At 47.6% G+C, this 18,185-nt stretch overlaps 1 protein-coding gene across 3 annotated transcripts in view; it reads left to right on the forward strand.

The window, feature by feature from the left end:
• The first annotated feature begins 8,386 nt into the window (after positions 1-8,386).
• Positions 8,387-18,185, forward strand: part of PCBD2 (pterin-4 alpha-carbinolamine dehydratase 2) — an 820,621-nt gene continuing 810,822 nt past the window's right edge. For all 3 annotated transcript variants that reach the window (XM_069652577.1, XM_069652579.1, XM_069652580.1), the window contains exon 1: positions 8,387-8,543. In XM_069652577.1, the coding sequence (XP_069508678.1) occupies positions 8,436-8,543 (108 nt within the window). In that variant the 5' untranslated portion in view covers positions 8,387-8,435. The remainder of the gene's footprint in view (positions 8,544-18,185) is intronic.

Raw genomic sequence — 18,185 nt, forward strand, 5'->3', positions numbered from 1 at the left:
GAGCTATCAACCTCCAAAAGAGAGTCCCCTTGCTGGCTTTTGGTACTTTAATCTGGCATGTGAACTCAGATCTCTTGAACAAGTGATTACGACACTGAACTAGGACCCTAAATGAGCGCTTGCAACTAGCCATTGTCTAGTGGTAAATGAAGCATGGAAAGTAAGAAATTATGTGTTGGTATATGTGGACAATTGAGGGGGCAAGTGACTTTTTATCCCTGGCTAGTAGCTTCCAACTTATAATTTTTACCCTTGCTCTCAACTACCTTGTAATCCATTGTGTCACTCAAATTTACCAACAAGCATTTTAACTTTGGTTATTGCACGTGATCAATGCATTCCCCTAAGAAAGGAGAAAACACTACTCAAGTTGTGATATAGCAAATTAACAAACTATATCTGCGGTTGTCTGGAAGATGCAGCTCACCACAATTTTGGACTACGATTCCCAGGAGTACTCATCATTGAGAATTCACTCTATAGCAGATAGGCTTTCGAGAGCGACAATTGCAGACCCATGTACAGTGAACACTTTATAGTTTTAAATGATAAAATCGGAAGTTAGCTCCCAACAGTGGCTATGGAGAAGGCTCATGCCCTCAGCGCACTATGCATCATGACATCTGTAATTTATGTAGTGTAAATCATGTGCAATGACGAATAGCTTTCAAATAGCCAATTATCCCCAGGGCGGTACCCCATTGTAGCAGACCCTTTTGTCCTCCCATAAAGATGTCACTGCGTACACTCCCCTACCTTATCTACACTCAGTTATGCTCCCTAGTCTTCTCTGTGCCCCTCTCCAAGACTCAACTCTTTCCTGCATACTAATCCATTGTTGCCTGTACCCCTTTCTTTTAAACTGCAGTGCGCCTCATTCCTTTGAACTTAAATCCCCTCTGCCCCACTCGCTGATGCACTCGTCTTCTCCTTGGTCCTTATTCTCCCCCTAAACCCTTTCGCTTCTGCAGTAATGTACTTCTTTCACTCTCTTATTTACTGTATCCCACTCTTTTCTACAGGTGCCATTCCCCATGCATGCACCCTTTTTTGTTTTTTTCCTCCTTTCAGTTTTATTTTGCACTGAAACCACTCTTCCAGACATTCTACAGATTCGTGTCACTGGTACCCCCCGACCCCTCTGTTGCCCCGTACTGAATGCTCATGTTCTGGTTCACTCTTCTGTCTTAGTATTTGGGGTGGTTATTTTCAATTAAAACCTACATGTCCAACCAATTATGCTAGCTCCTCTCTCCCCTACTTTAATTTGTCACTGAAAAAAGTGGTGCAATATTATGCCTTAATGAGGTGATAATCATGGCCCATAGTGAGCACTTTTGCGCACCTATGAAACTGTTAACTTTAGAAATTATGTATTGCATAATGTTCTTCGAAATCTGACTATATTTACTGTTTATTCTCAGCACACTCTCACCTGAGATCCGTTGGTTGCCAGTCCATCGCACAAGACAACGGAGATGAGCCAGGCTCACAGTGTCTGATGGAGCAGCCAGCAAGGGATCATGCTTTGTCTGCAACGACCCCAGCTCAACCAGCCCATGAGAAACTTGAACGTGCAGGCTGGGTAGGCAGAACAGATACATTCTAGCTCAGGTGCCTAGCAACACAAGCTCTGCTAGTTTCTGGTCCCTCTACAAAGTCTCCAGCACTCTGTGTGTCAGTTACAGAGCCGAAGCTGCAGAAGCTGCAGGACAAATTGCTCCGGCTTTCCTGACAGTAGCACTCTCACAAAGACAGCTCAGCCCAGAATACGTAACTTCAATTCAGCAATGAAACATTTTTTTTAAAGTGTTTGTTAAAAAATAGATGCAAAATCAGGCACTCCACTGCTACTGAAGCACATGAGAGGCCCAGGGTGCAGAGGCCTACCGGGAAAACTCCTGGTTTCCCACCAGGCCAATCCAGGCCTGCAGGCAGCAAAGGCAGCCCCACCTTGATAGTATGTTTAAAGTGCAGAGGAGAAGGTCGGGCACCAGGCACGCCTGGCGCAACAAGGGGTGCTTGCTTAAAACCCATGTTGCCCGCCACCTGAACATGTGCTGCCGTCAGAACGTTCTTGTCCAAATACATCCTATAGGGTTCCGTGGCATCACTAGCCTCTGCCGCCAAGAAAGATGAAGACTCCTCCTATGAAGGAGAAGAGGACGAAGGCGACCGCAGCACCTATGATCTCCAGGACATCCCCTGGAGACGCGCTTCCTGGCAAATACAGACCAACTGCTCTTCAGACACCTTAGGCACCTTTGCATGACTCAAGGAGACACGTTTTTCCATTCCAGTCACAGAAGAGAGTGCACTAGCTGAGTGCTCTTCCGATGACAGATGCTTTCGTTAAGTCATGCGCTTACTTGGAGCCGTTATAGCGCAGCCCAACAGACCACCAACGTTCCAGCAGAGCACCAGTATAAGACCAGTAATGCACCAGAAAGGATCCAGTCAAGCAGATCCCCAGCAAAGCAGTAAGTAGAGTAAGCAGAGTACCCAGAACATGAGCTGAGAGACAGCACTTCCATCCAAACTGCAGAAACCCTGAAAGTACCAGAGCACCTGCCCATAATTAAAAGCAGGAACCACACAGCAAGTGAAACCTGTGAAGCAACGGCCGGCTAATTAGGGACTAGTCCCATAGGCAGGATTGCTCCTACAAAGAGCGCGCTATGCGCCTAGGTGCATCCCACTCAGGCAATCACCAAATGCAGCCCAATGGAGTGCTGAAATTTCTGGTGGACGAGAATTTGACTGGACAAAATTTGCCTAGTTCCGACCCCAAGCCTGCAAGTAGATAAGGTGTCTGACCACGGCCTGCGGGCCAGTGTCTCCCAGCTGTTCGAAGTAGTAGACCAAACAGGGTTGGACATCGAATCGGTCCAGGCACCAATGGAAAAAGTGACCCACAATCACACATTACAATTCATTACTACATACATGCCAACATAACGAACCATAACGAAACTCAAAGCCTCCAACTGTAAAGAAGACCAATTCCCTTCCCACCTAGTGAAACTCTGCGCCCCCACCCTTACACCCATCATCACCAAATTCATCAATGCCTCTTTCCTCACAAACACAGTCCCCACCAGTATCAAAAAAGCTTGGGTGATACAAAAAAGTATCTAAATAAAACATCCCTGGACCCGTCAATACCCACCAACTACCAACCTATTACAAAGGTCCCATTTCTCCTAAAAATAATTGATAAAATAGCTTACTGCCAAACTCAGAACCATTTGGAACACCATCAACTATTAGGAGATCGTCAGTCAGGATTCCGCCCCAACCATAGCACAGAAACAGCCCTCCTTGATCTGAAGATCCAAATGGATGCCACTAGAGAAGCAGGTAAACTCTGTCTACTGATGCTCCGGGACCTCTCAGCGGCCTTTGATCTGGTTGCCCACGATAAACTCTGTAACACTCTAGCAAACAACTTCAACCTAGCTCAGAACGCCACCAACTGGATCAAATCATTCTTGGCAGATAGGACCTCCAGAGTATCCATCGCCAAAGAATCAGCAGACCCGGTGCCTTTCCCTGCAGGTGTGCCGCACGGCTCCTGCCTATCCCCCACTCTGTATAATGCCTATACCAAGCTACTATTCGCAGCTTTGGATGCCATGGGTGTCATCTATACTAACTTCGCTGATGACACCCAAATCCTCATTCCACTCTCAGGCAATCACGAACAAGACTCACTCCTGGTTAACCAAATCTACTCACTCATTCAAAACTGGATGGCTAATAATAGCCTTTGTCTCAACGACAACAAAACCGAGCTCCTCATACTAGGCTCCTCCAGCAAAATCAATACCCTTGAGCCCGCTTTCAAATCATTCACCATCGATGGCACCATAATCCCTGTTCTTAAACAAGTCAAGACCCTTGGCGTCTACTTAGATGCAACACTATCCATGTCTAAACAAGTAAACACAGCTTCGTCCACCTCCTACACCTCCAAACTCATCTCCCTTAGCCGTAAATTCCTCTCAGACAATAACTGCGTTACTCTAGCCAGAGCACTCATACTGTCTAAGCTAGACTATTGTAATATCCTCTTCCTTGGCACCTCCAAAGCCAACATAGCCAAACTTCAACTCATGCAGAACAAAGCCCTCAGAGCAGCCCTAGGCATCAACAAATCTAAACATATCTCTAACACCAGAAGAGACCACCACTGGCTCCCCATCCAAGCTAGAATTATATTTAAAACCCTAAGCATCACTCACAAATGCAGGGCCAACAAAGCACCCAAATACCTCAACAACACAGTCATGAAGAAGCCCCAGACCAGACTCCTCAGGTCCAATAAAGACGCATACCTTGAAACCCCCAGATACAAAAGAGAGAAAGCAGGGGGTAGTAGCTTCAAAACACTGGCCCCCAGACATTGGAACGCTCTACCCACCCACATTATGAATGAAACATCCTTCCCAAAATTCAAAAGCTTTTTGAAGACTTGGCTTTTCAACAAGTACTAACTGAACCAGAGCACTAATCCGCACCAATTAACTGTACATATCTGACTATTTTGTATATTGTTGTATAATATCTGACTATTTTGTATATTGTTGTATATTATTGACTGTTATTACTGTGTACTTCTGTGTTCGCTTTAAGATTGCATTCTCCCATTGTCTGTAACTACGCCGTGATACCCCCGGGTCTGGGCGTATAACAAATGTAATAAAATTAAAATAAAAAATAAAAACATTCCGACGCACCTAGGAGTGAGGTTTTGTGTAAGAAATCAGGAGATGTTATTTTCCCCATAGGAATACATTGGCGCTGAAAATATTTAGGCAGTAGAACATGAAAAAAAACTATATTTTTCACTGAAAAGTCAGGAGTCTCCTGCCTAAATCGGGAGGGTAGGCATGTATGTTACTATCCAGAACACACTGTTTGACTACTAGCCAAGGGGGTGTTTTGGGGAAAATATGTTGCTAATAATGGATTTGAAAACATATTTTCTTAGTAACATTGGTTAAAATTAGTGTAGTAACTTATGAAATTGACCCACTCTGACCAAAAAAGTGGTCCATTCTGGCAAATAAACTGGCCCACCTTAGAATCATAGGCTGGCACATCGCATTGCCCTATTGCGCTATGCACCAGTCCAAGCCTGATGGCAAAAGGTGAAATGGAAGGCACCCCTGGGAGCTCCCCGCCCACACTGGGGTGCAGGAGCTGCGCTCCCAGTCTCTCTCCTTCAAGGAAGCCGTAGGCCCAGCTCCAGCCCCCAACCCAACTTATCGATATCCATCCTGGGCTGCAGCAGGGAAAGGCCACCCTGGCAGGAACCACCACGCCGACTCAGCAAATACCACTAAAAACCTTCAATCAGGCCTCCTGCCCAGCAGGAGGGCCCAGAAGGAAGCCTCCCCAGCTCCCAATCATCCATTGCACAGCTCAGGAAGAAGGGTTCAAACCAGGTGCCCCTCCGAGCCCAGCAAGGAGCGGATCAAAAGAGCTGTAGAGTTTCTGTCAGATGACAGGAAAATTTAAACTGAACATTGTGGTGGATGAGAGTCTAGTCCTCTCAGTAGAGAGAGTGGGGAATGGTGGAATATAAAACAAGCATTGGCAATGCCAAACGTGTGTAGGCATTGGAAAGGCACTTGCCCGGCACTGCCATAATGATATTAACTGGCTGTTGATGGTAGGAGGTGAAAAATGGTGCGAGCGCATCGGCATCTAATAGAAATGCCTTGCAAATGCCGAACTGTTGGCTTTGTCAATGCTTGTTTTAACAGGACTTCAGTGACGGGCACACATAGTGCCTATAAAGAGTGGCTGAAGCCGTTCCTGGTTAAAACATTTCTATTACACCATTAGCGCGTTTACATCTCCAATTAAGTCGTTAACTCTCAGAAGACTGCTTTGAAAAAACACTGGTTGGCACTTCGAGTGCAACGTTTGATGGTAAGATTTGATAAAAGCAGCTCAGAGAGTTCCCTTGACATTCATGTCTGCTTTCTGGAGCACCTGGGAGCGAGATTTTGTCAGAGAAAGAGGGAGAATGAAATTCTCCCATTGGATCGCATTGGGCTAAACTTATTTTAGGAGGGACAACGTAAAAAATAGTAATAATTTTAATACGAAAGTCTGGAGCCTCCCGCTTAAATTGGGAGGGATGGCATGCAGGGTTGGACTGGCCTATAGAGCAATAGGCCCAGGGCTGAACCAAAAACGCAAAATACTAATGTGGGACAGTTTGTTGGGTCAAAGTGGACCACTTTTTTGGCCAATGTGGGCCAGTTTGATAAGTTACTTCATCATGCGGCTAGTTGTTTTGACCACTGTTGCTGAATCTTATTCTTTAAAATGCACAATTTGCATTACATTTTGTCAAAAAACTCTCCCTTGCGTACTATTCAAATAGTGTCACAAAAGGAATGAAAAGCCATTTGCAACTGTGGGACAGTTTTTCATTGGTGCCCAGGGGCAGAACTGGCTGGGAATGGCCATGGATATAACCATGGCCATGAGCAGTCGATAGGTGGCCTAATATCCAAACACCTGCAATCGTTGTGTCCCTCCTCATATGCCATTTCTCCCTATCTGTACTCCAATGCAATAGTTCTGGCTTATAAGACACCGAATAGACCAAACTAAAAAGATGGAATGGATTCCTGAGGGGGAGGTTGGGACTGCACAAGTAAGTACTCATACTTGCCAACCCTACTGATTTAGGCAGTAGGCTACTGATTTTTAAGCAGTCCTACCGTCTACAGATTTGAGTGACAGATCCTACTGCTTTTCACATGGTCAGGTCATTTATGTTAATGTTAAAGGTATTTTTATAGCGCACCATCACCAGGTGCTCCGGGGGATCTGTAAACAAATAAAATGGGGGGGGGGGGTTAGTGGGCAAAGAGGGCGTAGGAAAGTGAGAGGTGGTGTTGGCAGCTTCAGTTTGGCTTTCACTGTGCGCTGAGCTTGGCTGTGCATATAGGATCGAAGCGAGTCCTTGCATGCTGTTGTTGCGATCTATGTGTTGATTGTTGGTGTGGTGAAGTCTGTGCGGTTTGCTGTGAGAGAGGTGGTTGTGTGGGTTTTTGTGTGAATTAAAAATGCAGATATTTGAGGTTTTGGTTAGTGGGTTGTAAGTCTCATAATCCTTGTAGTTTTGTTATATGTATCAGGTTGTCATACTGGGTAGGTATATTCTTTCTCTTAGTTTACCGACTGTCTGGTTTCTGGGCGATACCGGGGCTGGTCTGTATCAAATGTATTGGGCTTAGTACCCCCGGCTGGGCGAGCATTATCCCCTAATTCGATAGTGGTGTTATATTATCATTCACCATGTGACTAAGGAACACTGCTTGAGATCGGGCCAGGAAAAAGCATGCAAAACATCAGTTAGTCTGTCTGTGGGGTGGGTAAGTGATTACTTTAAGTGATGGGCTCAGACCAATCCAGTGACCTGGCAGCAACATGACTCTGCCCTGCACTATGGCCGGGACAGACCTTAGGTGAACCACCAGTGAAGGCAAGTGGCAGAGCGTGCCACCATCACACAGCATCTGCATTTCAGACTGTGCTTTGCGGGAATAAATATGTACTGCCCGGGTTGCTGCTACAGAGCAGTGGCTAACGTTGCCTGCCAGCTCTGTGCGATTACCTTCTGTGAAGTTAGGTAATTGAATTTGGTGTTAACTAACCATCCAGAATTATACATTTTAAACATTTGAACATCTTTCCATGTTGTGCTGTTTGATTGGTTGTATATTTTAGAATGCTCCAGTGGTGCCACCAATGTATGTTTGTATTTTTCTGTTAACTAATTGTTATGCGAAGTATTTTTGAAACATGAAAAATCCTACATCTTTTTGGACAGAGAATGTTCTCAAGCATGAGTACTGGGACGAGGATGGGGGACGTGGAGGTAATATTAAATATTTGCTTTGAGAGAAGAGACTATTGTATAAAACGTGCCTCCCTCCTGTCAATTGTCGGCGCTTTGCTACAGTTTGACCAGGCGGATCTACTATAAAGTGTTTACATTAGGCATAATTATTTAAGTGCTTCCGTGGAAAGGCGCGAGATCCGGTAACTTCCCTCCAATTTAGTAGCAGCCATGTTGAAATATATGCAATCTCTCACACCTAGAATGAAGACGTTATGCATGTATTTGATGATCGAATACATTTGACGCTTCTGTTTAAGAAATATTTATATTTATTTTCAGATTGTTCAAAGCTCTCTACCAACGTTTTATAGAAAATATATTTCAATAAACACGGTTTGAACTAGCAAGAGGCTGATTTATTCCGTCATTTTGAGACTATATAGCATATCTCTCTGCTCTCATCCGAGATCTGGGTGCGTGTGCTGTGCTGTGATGGGCGTGTTGGTTTGGTGTTAGTCGGTCTTTTATTTCAATGAAACCGGTCTCTACGTTTTACTGAGAAGCCATGCGTTGGGCTGTGTTTACAAGCAGAGTCTGTCAGGTGGTGTTGGCACCTCCTGGAATACGGAACTCTCCTTCAGCTGTAAACTTTTCAAGAGTCTCTTCCACGATGGTGAGTGTGAGATAGTGGTTTATAACGTCCCGCAGTCCTGACTGTACACAGGTCAGCTACGTACAAGCATTAGAGCTTTGCTCCTACTCCTCAAGTGTACGCTAGCCAATCGTCACATTCTTATTAGGAACATCTGAGCTCGTAAGCATTGGCGTCACTAGACATCAGTATTAGGGAGCCGGGGCAAACGAGGCGAGACAAATATAAAAGGGGGGCGGCTGGGCGGTGTCACATCAAATAAGGGGCATCAGGCTAAACTGGTTTAAATATACATATATTTAACAAGCTGGTAAGAAAGTGATATTAAGCATTTTCAGAGTAGGGTTAAGAAATTAAAAGTGTTGCATCATTATACACCCTAAAAAGTTAACTTGCGCTCAACAATTGCAAAAATGCACTATGCACTCAGCAAGAGACTGCATTCTTTTAACTCAAAAATACATAACTACTGGAAAAGCTTCAAATAATGTGTGGCTAAATGTGGTATTTACCAGAAGAGATGGCACTTGTTAGATCCAGCCTCCGCGGCTCTGCGCACGGAGAGACTGGATCATTGAGGATGGTAGGCTGCGCGGCCGCTTTGTCGCAGCTCCAGCAGGAGCGAAGAAACGACGCAGCACACAGTGCGTAGGTTGGCCCGGAACTGCCTCCTGTGCTCGGGGGCGGGGCTTTTATTAGGGCGCCCAGCGTCACCGCGTAGCGGGACGCAGGGCGGACGCAACATTCCTCCTTTATTTCAAACAAGTTAACGCTAAACACAAATATGCTATAGACTTCAAATCAAACCAATCTTAAACTGTTCACATACAAAGACCCTCTTTGCTCACAGTCCACAGGGGGCAGACTACCATACATAGTCTTTGAGCCTGGCGGGCGGTCTCGTGGCAGTTCTCAAACTATAGCGCCCTCCTCTGGGGCTGACCCCCACTGTCCCATTGGGTGGCTCACCTTCTCTGTCCGGCTCACCCATGTCCGGCTCGCTCCACTGCTCCCACGTCCTGTCACCCGCTGCTGCCTCGCCCTGGAGGGGCGCGGGATCTTTTTCTTTGGACTGAGATGCTTCATCTTCCTGGTGGCCTTCTCCATCGGTCCACAGATTGCTTGGCACCGCCTTGAACCACAACGCATTTCTTGTCACCGGGCGGCGTCCTCTTGTTACCGTCACCATGGTCCCTTGCCTGCCACTGACAGTCCATGGGAGCTCATCGTATCTGGTGTCCAGTTTTGACTTTGTCGGATTTCGCAGCATGACCACTTGGTCGCCCACCTGGTGGTCGGACGGTCTCGCCCTCCTCTTGACACTCATGTGTGCGTTGGCACTCGTTCTCCTTCTCTCCGTGCTCTCCTCATTGACTTTGTCCGGGGTCCTGCTGGGGTGATGTGGAATCGAGGATTTTATTACTGTGCCGAACATGAGGTCAGCTAGCGGGACACCCGTCGTGCTGTGAGGGATGACCCGGTAGTTCCGCAGAAACCGGTATAGGTCAATCTTCCACGGGCTGGCGTTCGCCTTTGACACTCTTAGTACTTTGTTCAGGGTCCTCATGAAACGTTCTACATCGCCGTTCGCCTGGTGCCACTTCGGCATAATGTGATGGTACTTGATGTTCAGTTCGTGCAAATACTGTTTGAATTCCTCCCCTGTGAAAGGGGGACCATTGTCGCTCTTGATGGTGGTGGGCAAACCATGTGTTGCAAACATTTTCTCCATGGCAGGGATGACCACTTCCGCTGCTGTGAATTCCGCTATTTCGACCTCGGGATATCGGGAGTGGTCGTCAATGGCCACCAGGAGGTAGAGGCGGCCTTCCCGTAGTGTGCAGAAGTCGATGCTGATGGCATCCCACCGGCCACGACCACGTTCCGCTGACTGAATGGGTTCGGGTGCAGGCGGGGCCCCGGTTATCTGGCAGGGTAGGCAAGATCCAAGCTTTTGTCCTTGCCATCCCTTGATGTCCTTCGTGGGCCAGTGCCACCATTCTATCTTGTATGCTCGGTGGGATGACAATCCGATTTCCCCTGAGCAGCAGTCCGCTCTCTGTGATCGACAGGTCTTGTCTTACGGTGAACATCCCGGAGAGAAAAACCTTCGCTTCCACTGTCCTGTTGTGGGTGTTTGTCATGAAGGACTTCCAGTCGCCTGAGATGATGGCGTCCTTCACTAGGTCGCAGCATGGGTCTTTGTGGGTCTCAGACTCAATGTCCTCGATGCTGACAGCCTTTGGCCTCATAGCTCGCACTACCTGGCATATGTGCTCCTCAGTCTCTTCGGCCACTTGGACTTCTTGTGAGGTTGCCGGTCGAGGGTGCCTTGAGAGGAAGTCCGCCAGGTTTCCACTTCCTGGCTGTTAGGCCAGTTCAAAATTGTACTGCTGGAGGTGCAGCAACCATTTAGTGATCCTTGCCGGTGGGTGTGACGACGTACCCATGAAGATGGGTAATAGGGGTTTGTGATCTGTGATCGCCGTGAATCTCCGTCCATAGAGGTATAGGTGAAAATGACGACACCCCATAGCACGGAAATGGCCTCCTTCTCGACATGAGAGTACCGCTGTTCTGTCATCGTGAGAGCTCTTGATGCGTATGCGATGGGCCTCTTCTCCCCCTCTTTGGTGACCTGCATGAGGATGGCCCCTAGCCCTAGGGGGCTCGCATCCACGAACAGTTCCGTTGGGAGCTCGGTGTCATAGTACGCCATTTACGTGTCGGCGGACAGGGACTCCTTAATGTTTTCGAAAGCCTCCTGCTACTCTGCCCCATTCCCATTTGGTGTTCAGTTTGGTCAGTTTGCGTAGGGGCTCCGAGAGAGTGGCCAGATTTCGGATGAACCTACCGCAGTAGGTGGCCATGCCAAGGAAACTGCGCACTTCAGTGGGTGTCATCGGCGGGCTTGCCACTTGAATGTCTGCAACCTTCTGGGGGTCGGGGGAAATGCCTGTGCTGCTGAATTTGTACCCAAAAAATGTGATTTCAGATTTGAGAAATTCGCACTTTTCCTTATGTATGGTCAATCCAGCGTCTTCTAGCCTGCCCAGTAGCGTCTGGAGCCTCTTGAGATGTTCTTCCCTGTCATGTGCGTGAATCAGGATGTCGTCGCTCACATTGAGGACACCAGGTATGTCCCGGATGACCTCTTGAATGGTTTGCTGGAAGACTTCAGCCGCTGAAGATATCCCAAAACTCAGGCGTTTGTACCTCCGCAGCCCCAGATGTGTTGAGAATGTGGTAATGTAGCGAGAGTCTCTGTGAAGCTTTAGCTGGTGGTATCCTGCCTTCAGATCAACTTTGGAGAACACTCGCGACCCCTTAAGGTCGGCCATGTGGGTGTGATGAGGTGCTCCCGCTTGATGCCGGTGTTCGGAGACGCATGTCTATGCAAATCCGGACTTTGCCGGGCTGTTTGGGCTTTCTTGTTACTACCATCGGGGAGACCGATGGTGTAGGCCCAGTCACCTCCTCTATTATTCCGGCTTCTTCCAGCGCTTTGAGTTCTTTCTCCACCTGTTCGCGCATGTGGAACGGTGTCCTCCTGTGTCTCACTGCCTTCGGCTGTACCGATTCATAAATGTGGAGTCTGATGGTCTTCCCTTTCAGACACCCTATCCCCTTTTGCAGTTTGAGGTAGTGCTTCAAAATGTTCTCGACTTCTTGCACTTCATCGACTTGGCAGATGAACTTGACCAACCCCAGATCTTCAGCCGCGTCCCCACTCAAAAGGCATTCGATCCCCGCCTTCACGACGTACACTTTCGACCATAGTCTGTTTTTGCCGTGGACGAGAGTGGTGCGGAACCGGCCGACGACCGGTAGAGGCTTCCTACTGCCGTACGCAAACAGAAGTGTGTCCGTATCCTTCAGATCCGGTTGTGGTTGTAACGTCTGGAACATGCTTGTGGACATGACGTTAACAGAGGCTCCCGTGTCGATGGTCATCCATACTTGCTGATTTTGAATGGTGACCAAGCATTTTCGCCTTCGGAGGTTCTTTCTCTGTGTTGTCTGCCCCTGATCTAACGCAGACACTAGGTAGACCTTCCTCCCTTTTCTCCATTGTTCCTTTCTGGCTTCATGTTGCGTGCCTGAGACATCATCCCGCTCTTCCTCGGTCGAAGAGTTGGCAGTTTCGACTCGCCTTGCACTGGCCTGCTTCTTCTTCTTGGTCCCGCTCTTTTCTTGAGGGTTCTGCGGGGGCTGTGCCGTGGTGCCCACTGACCGGCATACCTTCGCATAGTGGTCCTTCTTACCACATGCCCCGCATGTTGTTCCTTGCGCGGGGCAGTTTTGCCGACCATGTCGCGGTCCACCACACCATCCACAATCTGTGGGACCTGGGACACGTGGTTGCCACCTGTTTTGAGCGTAGCTGCCACCAGCCTCATCCCTCGTGAGTTGTCTGTTGGTGACATGGGACAGCATGGCTGTGGTGAGGGCGGGCTGCAGTTTTTGTAGCGTTGCCCCCATGTTGGCAGCCCTGGTATGTGCCAGTTCTCTTTGTCGACCCAATTTGAGAATCCGTGTGAGGGAGATGCCTTTCTCACCAAGTACCATCCGTCTCAGTTTCTCCGATTGGATGCCATTGATGAGTTGCCTCCGGATTTCATTTTTGACGTTTGTGAATTCACAGGACATGGCTAACTTCCTCGGCCGTGTGTGGTAGGATTTCAGCTTTTCTTCTTCTGCCTGAATGGTGGTGCAGAATATGAAGGTCTCATAGTCCGGGTTTAATTGGGGGAGGAAGTGCGCCGTCAGGGCATCTTTTGCACTTTGGTATGCGTCCTGGCCATCGTCAACGGTTAGAGAGTTAAATATGCATAGTACCTCATCCCCCACGTGTAGCAGCAGGTGCGACCTCCTCTTCCTGGCAGTCGTTATGTCCTTGCATTCCATCGCCATTTCGAATTTCTGGATCCATAGTTGCCACCTGGGGCCAACTGATGACGGGTCTGTGAAGGGGTCAAAAGGTTGGATCAATCCTGAGGAACTCCCTTGCGGCCGAGCCTGTGGTGATGACATCGACAGGTTTGCGGCCAATCTTGACGGTGTGCCGGGTCTGGGGGTGGATGTTCCGGTCGCCATGCTGTGGTATGCTTGCCTCACCTCGGGTGCAGGTCCCTGGGCTATCCCTTCGATTGTTCAAGTGGGCAGCAGTTGCGATATCCGGCACTCACGACGTGCACTCGCGCTGACCAAGTCAATGTGGATCAGCTATGGGCCTCCTCCGACGATTTCTGGAGCTTCTCACTCCTGGGAGGCAGATGGAGAGACCTGCCGCCTCCACGTCTTGGTAGGCCGCCCCTTGTAGGTTGGGTCAGGTTGATGCAGGTGGGGGATGTTCTCCCCTGGTGAAGGAGGAAAAAAAAATATATATTTTTTTTTGTTTTTTTTTTGTGGGTGGGGTTTCACGTGCATGTCTCCCCCACCGGGTGTCCAAACATTGATTCACAATAGCCGTGAGCCATCCGGAGCCTGTCGAGCCCCGAGCGCGTGTGTCTTGAGTAAATCACCTCGTCGCCATTGTTAGATCCTGCCTCCGCGGCTCTGCGCGCAGGGAGACTGGATCAGTGAGGATGGTAGGCTGCGCGGCTGCTATGTCACAGCTCCAGCAGGAGCGAAGAAAGCACGCAGCACACAGTGCGTAGGTTGGCCCGGAACTGCCTCCCGTGCTCGGGGCGGGGCTTTTATTAGGGTGCCCTGCGTCACCGCGTAGCGGGACGCAGGGCGGATGCAACAGCACTTATACCTCAGTTTCAAATGATAGTCAAGGAAAGTCTAATGGATGAAATATCACTTACAAGTGCCTAGTAGAGGGGAAAGGAGGCAACTGCTCCCTTGGTTCTTTAGCATTGATTGCAGGAATCTCATGTTGCCTTTGTAGAATTGTTTACATTTTTCAGTTTCTGGCTGTAAATCCCAGTGGCGGCTGGTGAATTTTTTTACATTGGCAGAGCAGAAATTTGTCCCCTATAATATGCCAGGGCGAAAGAGCCCGAACCAATCGAGGGGTTAGGCGGGACTCCCCCACCCCCAAAGAAATGTTTTAAAATAATGGCTTAAAATTGTGCATTTTACATACCAATAATTCTTTTTTTAAAAACAATTGGGGAAAATGTTTGCATTTGGGTTTGTAGTGTAATTCATGAAAAAAATCCAATAGATGCAAGTCACCAAGAGTGTACAGGAGCATTTCCCCAACACATTTTCATGATACTATCCATTCCCAGTATAATATCTGCCATTCTAGCATATCTTAAAGGTCAGTATTGGTTGGTAATTCATAGGGTGACTTCCGTCCCCCTTCTTAAATATCGGAATTACCACGATCTCTTCCAGACAGAAAGGGGGCGTAGGTCCCTGTGGCTTATTAATGGTCATTGAAAAGGCTAAACGTATAGGTAACCGTCTTCTTTGGAATTTGAAAGGCTTATTTGTATCAGATGGAATGAGAGGTATGCGCTGTATAAGAACAGTATCTAAGTTCCATTGAGGTTGATGGTGACCTCATAGAAGCGTGCTCATCCTGTTTGTGAAAATGATAGCTGTTGTTGAATTGGAAGGGCACACAGAGGTGAAATTTGCCATTTGGACAGCAGAGGGCAACCTAACACTGATTACATTTCATCAGCTGAGTACAAAACCATATCTAAGCATTTTATATATAGATCTTTGGCCACAATATATGGCAGTATAAACATATTTTCCTGCTGGCTGTGGCCATACATTTCCATGCTGGCTACACCAATATATGTCAGTAGTCCCATATAAGAACATACTCCGATTTGCTTTGCACATAATGCCAGTAATGATACTACAGGAAAACCTGCCCATGCTTATTCTGCCATTATATGACAGTATCCCCATTAAACCATTATTTACCATTAAAAATGCCATGCCACAGTATGAAAACATGTCCAGACTGACTTCACCAAAATGCCAGTGTAGCCACAAATTAACACTTATGCTTGCTGTATCAAAGATGCCCAAAACAAAATGTCATGCCAAAGTAAGAAATGGTTATACTGGCTGCACCAACATGCCAGTCTAGCCACGAAATAACACTTCTCATACTTGCTTTATCAAAGATGCTCAATACAAATTGGCATTCCACAATAAGAAATGGCTAGACTGGCTACACCAAAATGCAAGTACAGCCACGTAATAACACTGTTAATGGATTGTGGCCTCCCACGGATTCCTCAGCTTAGGTATACTGATATCATGCTCGCAGTCTGGGAAATATACCGACAGCAGAGGACGCTGGGTAGCATCGATGTCCCTCGATGGTTTCCATTCCCGCGTACGGATGTGACGTTTATGACCATATAAATATATCACAAACTTCGCCCATTACTTCAGCTCTATTTTTCTACAGCACGCTCTCCGAACGGTTTGACTCGCCTCAACAAATCTCTCGACTAATGTCTTTACCCTTTTTGGAGTAAAATCTACACAATTTCTACGCTGAAGACAGGCTCCAAGAGATATGTGGACTGTGATTCGAAGATGTCGATGACTGATCTGCGCAGGATTTGTCTCTGGTGCCTCAGCGAAGAACAAGAAGTCACTGAGTGTGGCTTCTGCCAATCGATGACCAGCAAGAAGGAGAGAAGATTGAAGCTCATCCGAGGTCGGTCGGTTTCTAAGTCTCTGTCTTCCACACCTTTTGAAGAGAACATCTTCTGAAAGTAGAAGCTCCACCGGAAACAAATCTTCAGAATGGCCCAAGGCATGATCTCAACATTATAAACAGTCAACATCCAGGAGAGATTCCTGTTATTCTTCCCCTTAGTCGTCGTGGAATAAGTCAAAGAATCCACACTATTCTTCCTCGTCCTCAAGACACCTTGCCCAACAATCATCCGGTACGTTTTGTGGGTAAGACCGCTTCTACAGCAGAGTGGGGAAGAGGTCAAAGACAATGGAGGTCTTTTTGTCGAAGGCAGCCCCTCCTGCTTCCTCAAAAGAGCCGAAAAAGGCTGTTAAACCCACTGCATCCTTCAAGAACGACTGCGAATACAGCAAAGCTTCAAACTACATGCCTGAAAGCCTGAGTCTGAAGACCTCATGGATGTCGTCTCGTACCACAGAGACTTCATCAAAGCAAAATGCTTCTGTGAATTCCTCCTCGATGGAGTCAAATTTTAAGGGCCCTTTGACAACGACCTTGAAGCAGAGTTTTAAATCGAAATCTGATGGATTTTTTCAGATCTTTTGGGTCCATCTTCGTGGAAGATGAGGAGGAAGATGGCATCATACCCTTCCAAGTGTGAACGTTTTGGAACTCCCAATGTTCCAGAAGAGTTGGTCTTGCACCTAGCCACTTGTCTGAAAGAAGCCAGTAGTCTGGATACCTCTCCTGAGGTGGAATTTGACACTCCGACATACACTCCCAACCTAATGCAGCCTAGAATAGGGTGATAAAGTGTTTGGGTTGTGGGCGTTCTGCTAAGGACATTACCCATGATGATCTTACTGACATTTTGGATAGAGGCGCTCCTAAGAAGCTTGTGCTGCCCTTCCATATGGCACTTCGGGAGTACTGGCAAAAACCAGACACCACTCCTGCTGTAAACAAGACGTTGGTGAAGAAGTACAGGCCTCTGTTGACCCTAACTCTCCAAGCACCCTTCACCAGAGAGTTTGGTGATGCAGGCGGCTACTTCGACCTCAATTGGCGCAGCTTATCCGACCATCTGATCGGATGGGGATGGTAAGAAATATGACGCACTAGCTAAGAGGGTATTCTCTGCTGGAATCATGGCACTGAAAGACATCAATGCATTTTGGGTGCCAGCAAAATACACTTATTCAGTATGCAATGCCATTTCCTAGGCAGCAGAAAAACATTCCTGAAGGGGAGAGAAGAGATGGCGTCAAAAACCTCATCAATGATAAGGAAGCTTCTTGCCAGTCCCTTCAGTCAGGCTTTGATGCGTACGACTGCATTGGCTTGTGTTTGGGCTTGAGTGCAGTGATCAGGAGATTTGCGTGGTTAGACAAGTCTGTGTTGGCCCATGGTGTCCAATCAAGGATCCTGGACATGCCCTTCGATAGGTCCAACATTTTTGGACCTAAGGCTGACGACAGCCTAGAAAAGGTACACCCTTATGAGGCTGCTGCAAAATCTTTAGGGCAGCCATTCATCATCCACAACAACACCTGCCTACACAGTCTTGTAGAGGGAGTTCTTTCCGATACCACTCCTCCTTTACCCAAAGGGGAAGAGGTCAGGCTACCCAGAGAGTACAAAGGTGGTTCTCACGTGCCCTCAGAGGCAGTGAAGGAAAACCTGCTTGGGCAGCCACCTGCTCCCTGCCCCTCTGCATCAGCCCCAAAAGGTGTTTCTTTCGACCACAACACTTTTCTCACAGGACCCTGATGGGAGACAGGTTGACCCAGCATCTGCAAGAATTAGATCTCATTACTTCAGATGCATGGGCACGAGGGACAGTGGCCCAAGAGTACTGTCTCCCATTTCTACAAAAAAAACATATTGTCCCCGACGTGAACAATCTCTTGAGGAAACAGTTCTGCTCCTTGAACATGAGATCCTTGCCTTGTTGGAGAAAGGTGCAGTGGAGAAGGCACCTGTAGCTGAACAATAGTATGGTTGGTACACCACCTCTTTTCTGGTTCCCAAGAAAG

This window comes from Ambystoma mexicanum, chromosome 3p (genome assembly GCF_040938575.1).
Source record: "Ambystoma mexicanum isolate Mex_15411 chromosome 3p, UKY_AmexF1_1, whole genome shotgun sequence".
NCBI classification, from domain to species: Eukaryota; Metazoa; Chordata; class Amphibia; order Caudata; family Ambystomatidae; genus Ambystoma; species Ambystoma mexicanum.